The following is a 13,922-nucleotide window of genomic DNA, read 5'->3' as shown; positions in this document are numbered from 1 at the left end:
ATCCAAAGCGATTTGCGGACGATCTCGGCCGTCGAATTGCAAACGAAGTCTGATCGCCATGAAACCGGTGCTATTGCAAAGCTTGAGTTGAGAGAGTCGGGATATGTCCTCCGATCATCCATCCTCCACCGGAGCTTGCCGGAAAACCTAGAAAACTCGGATGCCATCCACTTTCTCTCTCTACCGTGAACTTCCATCTCTAGCCACCATTCACGTCGCCGCTGCAGCCAAAAGGAATCTCTCGTCGAGAGGAGTCGATCGCCACCAGAATCAGCGGCTACCGTCGTCGGAATTGCATGCACGGTGGCAAGGAAGCTTCGGTACCTTCCCCTCGCCGCGTCTTTGCGTTGCCGGCCGTTAGTGCCTTCTTCTTGCACTCGTTGGCCTTGACCTTTCCTCTTCTCCCCCGCGCCTTCTCTCTCATCGACCTCTTCTCTTTTTCTTTCTTCTCTATATCGTCAATTGGTTCCTGAACTTTTTTTTATTACTTTTTGGTCCCTCAACTTTTTTAATTACAACAATTTCGTCTACCAAAATTTTTAATTAACCCGTAAACTTTTCTTTAGCCTTTCAATTAAGCCCCTAACTATTTAATTTGGGCCAAATCAGACTTATTGAAAATATAAAATTACATATATACCATTAGCCGACATATTTATTTATAAAAATACCAAACATACAAATTTCCATTAAAATCTCATATTAATGAAGTTATACCTTTAATCCTTATTCTAAAATAAATTTCCAATTTAGTCCTAACGCACAATTAAATTAAATAACCAATTTGCTAAATATTTTCCAACTTAAAATTAAATACCACTAGCTAATTAAAATACCAATTTCTCCAAGAAATTTCTTTTATAAAAACATCCATTACAAATTCTTCCATAATTCTCCAATATATAATTTTTATTTATAAATATATACATTTGGGGAAAATTTGGAGTGACCAAAAATATAATTTATTTCTCAAATAATTTACTTAATTAACTCCTTAAAAATCAAACTAATTGGGTATAGAAATAACTCATTTATTTATCTAATATTAAATTTTAAAATTGCGTTTAAATCATTCCAATTAAATCGAATAAAAATATAATTAAATTAATTTAAATAAAACCGCACGGAATCTCCATAGTCAATTTTCCATTTTTGATTATGAAATCATAAGGTGCCTTTGGTACTCATTTATTAATCATTATTAATATTATCTTTATTAAAGAAAAATTTCAGGTATTACACATGTGGTAAAAATGTATTGTAAAAATAATAAAATAAAAAAACTTGTCTATCATATACAAACGTGATTTTACTAAGTCATTAGAGTTTTATAGGCTAAATTACCCTCACCGTTCCTCAACTTTGGGCCAGTATCACCAAAGTTTCTAATTTTTAATTTGTAACACTAAACTGTTTGAACTTCAATTTTAATATCACAAAAGCCCTTCATATTATTTTCCAGCAAAAAATACCGGAATGATGATGTGGCCACATGTGTTAAGATATTTAATTTATAATATTATAAAATATATGCCATGTCATCATTAAAAGACTAAAGATAAATTGACTACAAATAAATGGACTAAAATTTAATTTTTCACTAACCAAACATCAAATAAATAGTAACTTTTTTATTTATTTATTCACAAACCAAGTATAGACATAATCAATTTTTTTCATTTTCTTAGTAATCAAACAAGAAAGACAATCTAACTATAAATTATTTTCTCACTAATCAAACGAGAAAGAAAAAGTTCAGTTTTTTCATTTTCTCACTAAAACTTGGATCTATAAATGTAATAACAGCTACATCAACAATCAAGCACTGAACCTGCACCATTAATAACAGATCCACCAACAATAACATATTCACAAATACAATCGACCATCGATGCACAAAAGCAAACACTTTCTATATATGGTAGAAGGTGAAGAACCTTACAATTAAAAAGAATACCAACTTTCTCTCTCTCATCAATGGCAGAAGGTGGAGAATGGCTAGATAAGCATTGTAACTTTAGGGGGACGCTAATTAAAGTAGGCAAACTCGTTGTTGAAAGTGGCAATCGATGACGAAAAGTGGTGAGATTTGGACAAGAAAGCAGTGACAATCTTAAGTTTTGAACGTTGATTTTTCACTCCTCTAGTGTCGGTACTCTTCAATAGCGGTATAAATAGACTCAAGGTGACATGTGCTTCGTTTCTGTGGTGGTAGCGCCACTTGGTTTAGTCAGAAAATTAAAATTGATGGAGGAAAAGAAAGAACGACAATGAGAGAGAAAATACGAGAAAGATTATCTTTTTGTTAATTTTTATTAACTTTTAGAAATAAATAAAAATTACAGTTTAATACATCAATTATTATTTAATGTATTTTTAACCCATTTGCTGATGTGGCATATATCTAATTTTATTAGAAATTAAATTCAGTTACCTATAGCATGGGACGACAACATTCTAGTATTTTTTTGCTGGAAAATTATATGAGAGATTTTTGTGATACTGAGACTGAAATTCAGACGGTTTAGTGTTACAAATTAAAAATTAAGACTTTGCTAATACTGGCTCCAAAATCCAAGGATGGGGAGGGTGATTTAGTCGAGTTTTATAATGCAATAAATATTAAAATGCATGAATTAAAGATTAAAAAAGGACTATTAAATTGAGAATTAATATAAGTTAAAAAAAGAGAATTATATAAGATAAAATTATCCTAAGGCTATATCATTAATAATTGTTTTTTAATTTTTTATGATAATTTTTGCTATCTTATTTATATCTATTTATATCCATAAAAGTTTAAGAGAAATTTTAAAATCATCTATTAAAAATATTATTTTATTATATTTATAAATTATTACATTTAATTATTATTATTTTCTTAATTCTCTTCCTTAAATTTTTCGCCAAATAAACTGAGCAGCCAGTGATTTGACTCAGGTGAGCTACAAAGTCGGCGACAATTGGCTAATAAAATATAAAATAAAATAAATAAAGAATTAATGATTTTATAATTAGTACCTAACAACAAGTTGCAATGCTTCACGGCATTAAAAACTAATAATAATAATAAAAATAATAATAATCATAAAAGTCTAAAATACCCATGAATGATGTTAGCTCTGCTATTAATGGTTACCATATATAACACGTGGAAACAAGGAGGAGGAAGAAGAAGAAGAAGAAGAAGAAAAACAAAAGGTTGTTTGTCTGGCAACAAGAAAACCAGTTTCATTCTCTTTGCTCCGATATTCACGAAGAGAGGGAGAGAAATAGAAATCTAAATATATATAATATTTTTTATATCGATCTATGCAACCGTCGCTAAAGGCTTGGATTCGAGACACAGGATTATTAGAAATTGTTGCTAAAGGTTTCTCTAATGAACTGGTTTGATAAGCTGCGTTGTTCTTCTAATCTGAGCCGCGTAATTGCGGGACTTTTGATCTTCATTTTGTTTCATTCTTTTCAATTAATTTCTAATTTCTTGATTCCTATACACCCTTTAAAACATTTTTAATTTCTGGTCCAATTTTCTCTTTTACCTCAATTCCTATTTCTCTCTTATCTATCGATTTGCTTGTGATCTCTCTCGCAAAATCAACAATGGATGGCACCGACGTCTCCTCGTCTCTCCGCGATCTCCTTCTCGACGGTTAGCTTTGTTTCTGGTTTTTATTTCCTTAAAAAAGATTTCATCAAATTTTGTGTTATGCGTTTTCTTCTTTAATTTTAATTTTGTTCAATTTTATTTGTTTAGTGAAAATATAGAATTTTTTTATGGACAAATTAGATTTCTGAAATCAGACTTCAAACAGGGGATTGAATAGACAGTAAATCCTACGATGCGAATCCTCTTCTTTTTAGTTTTTTAATTATTTATTGTTTTTATAGAGACATGAGAATTATTGTTTAAGAAGCAAGAAGAATTGTTGTATGCTCTATTATAACATATATATTTTTTTAAAAGTGTTTTTTTTTTTTTTTCTGCAATCAAGAGCTAAGTACATTCAGTTATGGTTCTAGAGTTGGATCCATAAGCAAAAGCGGTGTTGAGTTTTCGATGTGTTTGCTTTCTTTGCTTTTATTTGTTAGACTGTATACAGAGGTTTGTTGTCCTGGAAGGCTAATGTTAAAACATGTATATGTATGTGTATGTCCTTAAGCAACCAAAGGCTAATTTTATCAGATAATCTTTACTTTAGTGGGTCCAGTACTGAACCACTTCTGGATGTCTAAATATACATTTCGTGCTTGTATCATAAATATTATATATTATTTCCATAAATCATTAATCTTTTTGTTGAGATTAATTTTTGCTTATCCACAATGGAACAAAAGAAGGAAATTTAATTTGGGTTGTTTGCTTCAATACTTCACTTTGCACTCAGGGAAATTGGCAAAAGCAGCAGCATAAAAAATGTGAATTTTTTTTTGAAATTTAACCAAGTTTTAAAAGTTTGACATTGACTTGTGTTGATAATTAATATTCATACCTCGACCCAAGTTGAAGAGTTTAGACCAACTAGTTAGTGCTAGTGCTGCATGAATTTTGTTTGTTTGTGCCATTGTAAACTCTGTCTGTGAGTATGTTCTAGAATGATAAATTATTTTGTTTTGCACTTCTCTAGAAGAGTGAGAGAGTGATGAACTTGGAAAAGAATATATGTAAAATTGGCTTTCTCATCCTTTTTATTTTTTTATAGTGCATCTATTTCAGTATGTAAAATGCTGAACCTTTGATGGATTTTTCTCATCTTATGACTAGGCACTTTTGCCTCACATATTGAGAGGCAAAATAGTTCACCACCTTCTGTCATCGTGATTGGTGCTGGTATTTCAGGGCTTGCTGCTGCAAGAGTCCTCTATGATGCATCCTTTAAGGTCAGCATGATGTAGCATGCCATGTATGTAATTTACAGGTCGTGGATGAGGATATCTTAAGTGTGTATCCTCATCTACGTATATGTAAATACCTATATATCTAATAAAGGAGTCCTAAAACTTTTCTGTTTTGTTAAGGTCATCTTGCTTGAATCACGTGATAGACTTGGTGGCCGAATTCATACTGACTATTCATTTGGTTACCCAGTGGATTTGGGAGCATCATGGTATGATCTGCCTCCTTGGTCTCTCCCACTTTCTCTCTCTCATTCAATTTCTCTAGATCCCTTGTTTCAGGGGAGAGTTTAAATATACAAAAGAATATTTCTCTGTATTATGTGTTAAGTTTGTAAATAAATTGTTTCACACCTCATTTATCTAATAGCCTATTGGCTTAAAATCTCGTAAACTCACACACTTATGTTTGCCGTATATCTTTTTGTTTATTTTGAAATATATTTGTACCACCATGCCATGGAGAGAGAGAGAGAGAGAGAAAGAGTAGCATGAGGAGCTTTCAAAATCATGGCCTTCACTCTGTCAATTTTTTGTGCACATGAACTCAATCATTGAGAATCTTTGAGTTGTTTGAACATTTTCAGAGTTTGTTGGGTCCAATGACAATAGCAAACGGATTATGTGTTTTGAAAGGTCATGGAGGAGCAATATTCTCCTTTATTATGAATCTTTGCTAGGCATAGGGACATGGTTCTTTTTTCTGATAATTCTTTTCCCACCAAACATTTCTTAAGCTGTCATGAACCTGGGTCCTGTATTTTTACCACTTTTTGTTCCTCGTGATTTTATCTCATCTTCCTCTTTTTCATCCTACTTCTTGAAATTGACAATTCCTCTGCATATACTATAATTTTAGGTATTGCCTATTAACATCTGAACCAATCCTCCTTCAAAATATCTGCAATGGGGTCCATTTCCACTCACATGTGAACTTATTTCTTTTTGTAATCCTTATATATTTCCCTGCCTCTTAATTTCTTACTTTATTCTTAACTTTTTTTTTTTAATTTTATACAATTAATAATAGGATCTTAAATTCTCAATTTATTCTTAACTTTTTTGTTAAAAAAATTTTATATGGTTAATAATAGGATCTACTATGTTGAGTATATGTGTATGCAGTATGTAAGGTTTTGCTTTATTCTTTTAGTGGTATTCATTGTTCAATAATTCAAGCTCTTTTCTTGGATAATATAACGTCACATCATTTCTTGTCATTATGCTTTATTTTCATCTTGACGCATGTGCTAGGTTAGTTTAGAGATGTTGCTGCATGTGTACATAACCATAGCTCTAATGTTTTGCGTATGAGAGGAGTAGTTACATCTTCGAATTTTAAAGTTTGCTTTAATTCTATGTGATAGACAGGTTAGCTTATCAATTATGGTTGTAATCAAGCAGAGTCAAGTCAATGGAATACGCTAGTTGAACTCTATTAGACAAATAAAATCGAGGGTATAGTAATCAAGTCAAGTCAAGACAATAGAGCTCAATTCAACTAACAAGCTGAGTCTCAAAACTCAACTTTTGATGTGATACTTGAGCTTGACTATCTTTAAAAACTTTAAAAGCAAGCTTTAATTGATCTTGAATTAAAGCAAGAAGAAACTCATATGAGGTCAAGTCAAGACAATAGCAAATGCTACTGGAGCTCAATTCAACTAACAAGCTGAGTGTCAAAACTCAACTTTTGATGTGATACTTGAGCTTGACTATCTTTAAAAACTTTAAAAGCAAGCTTTAATTGATCTTGAATTAAAGCAAGAAGAAACTCATATGAGGTCAAGTTTAAGGATTTGAGTTTTAATTGGCATTGTAATTGTACATATGTAGGATAAAATTACAAAGTCCATTTAAATTACACACAAGTTAAATACTTCATCAGGGCTTTCAGCTACTCGAGTGGAGTGTCAAATTATTCTAACTCAGCTTCATTTGTTGCTTGAGTTTGCGGTTGTCTTTTTTAATTTTGATTTTGGACTTGAATTAGAATGTTTGTCAGTCGAATCTCAACAGCTATGTCTGATAATATAGTTTGATTGTTCCATTATTTGTTGCTGCTATAGTGGCTAATGGTTTAGTTTCTCTGTCACAAAAATTGAGATGCCTCAAACAACAAGTTATTATCTTAGACGGATCCATTTAGAGAACTGTTAATAAACATGGGTAGATGTATAGAGAGTTTTTGCTTCTTCCCCTCTTAGATTTGATTGGGACTTAGAAATTGAACTGTGTTGTTAAATTGGAATAGTTGCCAGGATAGCCTTTACCTGTATTCAGATGTGCCATGTGCGCTCATGCTCCTTTAGGGAGTTCGTTTAGCAGAGTTGTATGTCATTTGTATGCAAGATATGCTAATAATGATTTCCACCTTGTCTGTGTTTCATGCTGCTTCTTTTAATCTCTTGCTGTTGCTTGCAGTTTGTGCTAGGGTTGCTTTCTTTGTGCTGTCTGTAAATTTGACTCGGATCTCTTACTGTAAACAAATATGAAGTAATTCATCAATCAATGCAATGCTTTGTGACAATTTCTTATTTTATTTTATTTTATTCTGAATACTATTCAGGCTACATGGTGTCTGCAATGAGAATCCTTTGGCTCCGCTCATACGCTCTTTGCGGCTCACATTATACAAGACTAGTGGTGACAACTCTGTGTTATATGACCATGATCTGGAGAGGTATTTTATTTTCTGATGTTATGTTGGTACTTTTAAAATTCACTTAAGACTTTGAACTAAATGTTGACATCAAGCAATGTTTCAGTTCGGCTTTGCTGTAGCTTCCATAAAAAAGGGAAAGCAAATACCATAAATTAACTGTATGCTTTAAAATGAATGACTAATTGATTCAATTAAATATATTTCTTGCTGCTTGGATTAAAGTTATATCGTACAAACATTGTGATAGTAGTTTTATCTTTGTTTATTCTGAACCTATTTTTGATAAATCTTGGTTTGGCATTGCAGTTGTACACTATTTGATATGAATGGACATCAGGTTCCAAAAGAGCTGGTCATAGAAGTTGGAGATATATTTAAGAGAATACTCAAGGAGGTATCCTCATTCATTACGATATGGAATTTGTTTTAGTTACAAGTTCTGCTCTATTATGATCCACACGTGCTAACTTTTTTGTCTTCTCTGTTTTTTTTTTTTTGGGTTTTTGTGATGATTTCTTTAGACGGAGAGAATAAGAGATGAACACCCTGATGACATGTCTATCCTCCAAGCAATTAAGCTTGTGTTAGATAGGCATTCAGAACTAAGGTATATTTAAAGAAGAAGAATGGGGTTCTAGATTGGTGCTTGTTGGGAAAATTACAAATTTCGTATTCTAACTTTTTAGCTTTTTCTATTTTGACATCTAAACTATTTTTTTATTTAATTAAGTGTTTGAATCTGCTAAAAATGTTCAATATAGTGTCTCTAGCTGGTCTTAAAGGTTCAAGTGTTTATATGACTTATTTTGAACAGTAAATTGACTTAAATATCCTTCTTTTAAAATAATATCATATTTTATTTCTTTTTACTATCCATTTTCAGCACTATTTTTTTAAAAAAAATTTGTTTGTTTCTTGAGAATTAAAAGAAAAAATAGAAAAAGTTTTTTCCTCGTGCATTCAAACGAAAATTTTAAAAAGATCAAATGCTATTTTATTGCATTCACCTAAAAGAATATATTTATACTTTTTTACCTCAAAACAATAAGAGGAGAGAAGAAAGTATTACTTTTAAAAGAAATGATAATTTTAGAAATAAAGATGATGAGTAAATTTCTTCTAAAAAAAAAAAATAAATTTAAAAAAAAATTTAGTACAAAAAAATACATATATTAGTAAGTTCATACACTTGATTAAACAAAAAAATAATTCAAATACTGAAATAGAAAAATCGAAAAGTTAAGACACTAAATTTGTAATTATCCCGTGCTTATATGACTTATTTCTTTGCAGGCAAGAAGGAATTGCAAATGAAGTGTTGCAATGGTACATTTGTAGGATGGAAGCTTGGTTTGCTGTAGATGCTGATATGATATCACTGAAAATGTGGGATCAGGCAAGTGAAGTATATTAACTTCCAAATTTAACTATAATAATTCTGTTAGCCCTCTATTAAGTATGAATAAATTCAGGCCACCAGGACACTAGAGCATAAGATGAAGATGAACGGGATTAAGGTTGGGGGTATGTGGGAGAGACCACCTCTTTGCATTGATCATCTAACGTTCAAAGAATTTCTAGTGATTCCAGGGTCAAGGACAAGAATCGATGAGTTCCATTCCTACTGTTAAAAGCATATTAGAAGACTTCAGACAAACTTTTAGGATCCAGACATTGGAACTTAGAATTACTAAAACCACCTTTATGATTGAAAGACAAAAGGACTTCTGTACCTTAAAGCCCTCAGCTGAACTATTTCTACCAAAATTTAAGATTCTCAATTCGAGTTGTAGGATGGGCTATAAGCATTGATTTGGATGCTATATGATACACCCATATATCATGAAATGGCAATTGGACTTGTATATTATCCTTGCAATAACTAGATGAATGGAGAATGGCATTTAATTAGTTTTATTTCTTTTTGAGAACTAAATTTATTATGAAGAAAATAGAGATATTAGAAAATTAGTATTCTTTCAGGTACAAATAAATGCATTCACTTAGCATTTGGTTTCATGTCACAATTTATGTTGCATGATTAAAGATACTATCTAAATTAATTACTGATATCTGTCGAAATGGTATAAATAAAGTGACACTATATGAAACCTCATGTTTTTGCAATGATGCCAAAAGAATTTTCCTTATTGTCAAATCATAAATTGATTTATTTATGATGCATTTCCAGACGACGGTTGCTTGAGGTTTTTTTTTTTATTTTTTTATTTAATGGAGAATGCTTACATAGGTGATGTTATTCCTTGTGGTGCAGGAGAATGTTCTTTGTGGTGGTCATGGACTTATGGTACAAGGCTATGACCCTATAATAAAGGCTCTTGCAAAAGACATTGATATACGCCTGAATCACAAGTATGCTTGCTTATTTATTTTTTTTTTTTTTCAGTTGCATTTTCAGACAAAATGTAGAAGTAGTCTATGAAAAGAAATGGAAAAAGGAAGGGTGAGGCAGTAGATAAAATGCTGGACTACAGCATCTTTTCTTTTCTCCACATATTTTTGCTTGCATTATGTTTTGTTGGTTACTTTTCTTCATTATAGCTGTTCTCTGATTTAAATCCTGATCTGATCTTTTGCTTTGTCATGATTGTAAAGTCTAATGCCTTGCTAATAACAATGACCTCATGTAATGTGTTTATCATACCATATGTCTTCTAATGAAATGAAGTATTGAAACAAGGAAGTTGAGGCAGTAGATAATATACTGTACTACAGGCATCTTTTTTTTTTCCCCCCACATGTACTGCTTGCATTAAACTTTTGTTGGTTACCTTTCTTCATTATAGCTATTTTTTTGGTTCAGATCTTGATCGAGATCATGTGGTCTTTATTTTATCATGATTGTAAGGTCCAATGCCTTGGTAATAATGAGCTTGTATAGTGTGTTTATCATATCATATGTCTTTTAATGAAATGAGGTATGCTAGCCAGTTGATTATGTGAAGAACTAAAGAAGCATAGGTAAGATAAAAGTACAATCCAGATATTGTTTGAAAGAGATGATAACATCTAAATGCAAATTTTGCATGGAAAATTTATTTCTTCTGAATGCTGCTAATTTTTGTTGGCAGAATTCATCAAAGTGAATTATAGCTACCTTTTGAGTTTTCACATACATGTTCTGCTAGAAATCTACATTTGAATGCAATATGTGCAGGGGAAAAACTTCTCTTTCTTTTGGCCTGTTGTTTTTGGCAGATTTTATGAACATGAAGCTATGGCTGTAATATAGCCTTCTTTTGTTCTCCAGTTTGCCATATGACTTCAAAATGCATGGCGTACCCCATGAGGTTTTATGTATCTATTTTTTGTTTGATAAAAATTAACATGGCTGATGTTAGTTTTGTTCGATTTTTTTTCTTTTTAATCAATAAAGTTGTTCTATGAGTGTCCAACATGCCAGATCATTGAATAATCTATTGCATCTCTAAAACGGTTACTTGAAATTTGTAAACACGGAGATGACTCAGACACAGATACGGCACGGACACAGACACGGAGATGCAAGATTTTCTAGAAAAGCGAGACACGGATATGGCGGAGTCACAGAAAATCTAATATATACATATAATTGTATATATAGATAGAAAATGATAATTATCATAATGCAAATGTATAAAAATTAAACCACAAGTCTTAAAACATTTTCAGTCTCTCAAGAATCTCCGCACTATCCAGTTACTCGATCTTAATAAGGTGTACAAAAGATTTAAAGGTGGATAGTAAGTGAGGAACAGATTGAAGAGAGAGAGAGAGAGATTTCTTTTTGTTGAAATAAGCATGAGAGATATAAAGATTAAGTGCGGCTAGGGTTTATTTAAGTGACTTATGTTTTATGTTATTATTATTTGATCTAAAATCTTTTAAGTATTTTAAAAAGTACCCCATTTGTTTCAGATTTGTCTCAAAATTTTGGAAAGTTTATTATTTCCCGTGTCCTTGACATGTCCCCGCCTGCAAAAAAGAAAAAAAGGCGAAGGACACGTTTTTGGCATGTCCCTGGCGTGTCTGTGTCCCTCAAGTGTCCAACACACATAGGGCAACCCCCTAGGTGCATCGGTGCTTCATAGCTTGAAATTAAATAATGCCTTATGAGCCACTTATTTATGGGTTTGTTTTATCTTTCTATTTTTTCTTTTATACCAGATCATCTTTTTGTGGAAGCTCTGGTATTATGTCAATATTGGATGGCTGCTTATATATGTGAATCATATGCTGATATATATACATTCACTTTTTAGCTAATCATTTCATTTCATAGTTACTTTTTACCTAACCATTTTGTTTTAATGCTGAGTGCTCTTTGCATTTAAATGACTTTTGCTCAAAACATAACATTCCAACTTTTGCAAATTTAAATGCATTAATGTAGTTTAAAACAAAGTGTTCCATCTCAAGGTTTAAACTTTCATCATTTGTGGAACTTTGATATAGGGTTACAAAGATATGCAATGCGCTCAACAAGGCGATGGTTGTGGTTGAAGATGGGAGGAACTTTATAGCTGATGCTGTTATTGTAACAGTACCTCTTGGAATTCTTAAAGCAAATTTAATTCAGTTTGAACCTAAGTTGCCAGACTGGAAGGTTGCTGCAATTTCAGACCTGGGAGTTGGCAGTGAAAATAAGATTGCACTGCAATTTGATGAAGTATTTTGGCCAAATGTGGAACTCTTGGGCATTGTTGCACCCACTTCTTATGCTTGTGGTTATTTTCTTAATCTACACAAGGCAACTGGCCATCCTGTACTTGTCTATATGGCTGCTGGAAGATTTGCGTATGATCTTGAGAAGCTATCTGATGAGTCTGCTGCAACTTTCGTGATGCTACAGCTCAAGAAAATGTTTCCTCATGCCACGGACCCGGTAAATCCTTATTTTCTCGTATATGTTTCAGTTTGAAGAAAATTAATGTGCTGTTACTTGATGCTATTCAATAAAAGACATTTTTTATAAGCTTATCAATGGCCCTACTGATAAACACAAAGTCTGCACATGTATAAATGTGTGTGAGATCAGGATGGACTCTAGATTTTTACTTGGCATCCCCTACTGTATTATGCTATGCTATGCAGTAAAGAAGGGTACAGATTGCAAGTGTAGTTGATGTGAATATTTTTAATTTGCTTATATCATTGCTACTACTCCTTGCCATCATCATTATGTTCATCTTTAGAACCATAATTGCTCTGTTATTTCTATATGCATTAACTATCAACAATTTTACATATTACATGTGTTGCATTACTATGCACACTACCCTATAAGCTGGCAGCTGAAGTATAGGGAAACTAATCTTGATGGTCTGTGTCCAATTTCTGAACTGCTTTTTGATTGGTGTACTGGAGCAGGTTAGGTATCTTGTAACACGATGGGGAACAGACCCGAATTCACTTGGTTGTTATACATATGACGTGGTTGGAAAGCCGGACGATCTCTACGATAGGCTTCGTGCACCCTTAGGTAATCTTTTCTTCGGAGGGGAAGCTGTTAGTATGGACCACCAGGGATCTGTGCATGGAGCTTACGCATCAGGTCTTATGGCTGCCGAGAACTGTCAGAGGCATGTATTAGAGAAACTCGGTACTATGGAGAAACTCCAATTAGTACCTTTTAGGACTGCCATTCATGAGGCTGCAATTCCCCTTCAAATCTCAAGGATGTAAATCTTTCATTTCATGAAGTATGGATATGCTTTAGGATTTTGTACTAATAAAATCGGTGACATTTGATTTTCATCTAGACAAAATTTATTATCAAGCTCTCCAACTTTTTAATTTTAGTTTTTGAGCCCTTAAGCTTTTATTAGGTCCTATTAATTTTTTTATTTTTACTTAGATTAAGGAATTTTTCTTTTTTATATATTTCTACCTTTTGATAAAAAGATTCATTTTCTATATAAGAAATAGGAGGCAGAACCAATAATCTATTGGAGTAGAATACCTCATCCAAGAATAGTTTTTAATCCAAACCATAGCAAACAGCATAAAAGATTAATATTTTACGATACATCAATTTCGGCTTGATTATTGGTAGAATGGATAGGTTCGCTATTTCTTGAAATATTTTTGTTTTTTTTTAAATTTATGGTGCAACATGTATTCTCTTCTCGATCTAATCATAGAATAGATGAAACAATTCTTATTTGTTTTTTAAAAATAGATCGAATCTTAACCCTCCACCCACCCCAGGAAACAAATCAAAAAACAAACTTTCTTTTTTCATGAAAAAAATCTTACTGGTACTGCCATCTTTAATTCATCCTTCAGAACTACATCACGCCCTGAATTTGGCAAAATAAGATAAACTAAGATGGTAATTTGTCCATATATATATATA

At 32.2% G+C, this 13,922-nt stretch overlaps 1 protein-coding gene across 1 annotated transcript; it reads left to right on the top strand.

The window, feature by feature from the left end:
* Positions 1–3,129: 3,129 nt before the first annotated feature.
* LOC8277860 (probable polyamine oxidase 4) lies at positions 3,130–13,365 on the top strand. The gene is made up of 10 exons (XM_015723583.3): positions 3,130–3,655; positions 4,769–4,884; positions 5,023–5,111; positions 7,469–7,582; positions 7,871–7,958; positions 8,086–8,171; positions 8,858–8,960; positions 9,840–9,937; positions 12,020–12,449; positions 12,935–13,365. The coding sequence occupies exons 1-10, from the start codon at positions 3,607–3,609 to the stop codon at positions 13,247–13,249; spliced, it is 1,488 nt and encodes a 495-aa protein (XP_015579069.2). The 5' UTR covers positions 3,130–3,606; the 3' UTR covers positions 13,250–13,365.
* Positions 13,366–13,922: the final 557 nt, after the last annotated feature.

Source organism: Ricinus communis, chromosome 5 (assembly GCF_019578655.1).
Source record: "Ricinus communis isolate WT05 ecotype wild-type chromosome 5, ASM1957865v1, whole genome shotgun sequence".
Classification (NCBI taxonomy): Eukaryota; Viridiplantae; Streptophyta; class Magnoliopsida; order Malpighiales; family Euphorbiaceae; genus Ricinus; species Ricinus communis.
Note: the sequence above shows the minus strand (reverse complement) of the source record. Positions and strands in the feature narration are given on the sequence as shown.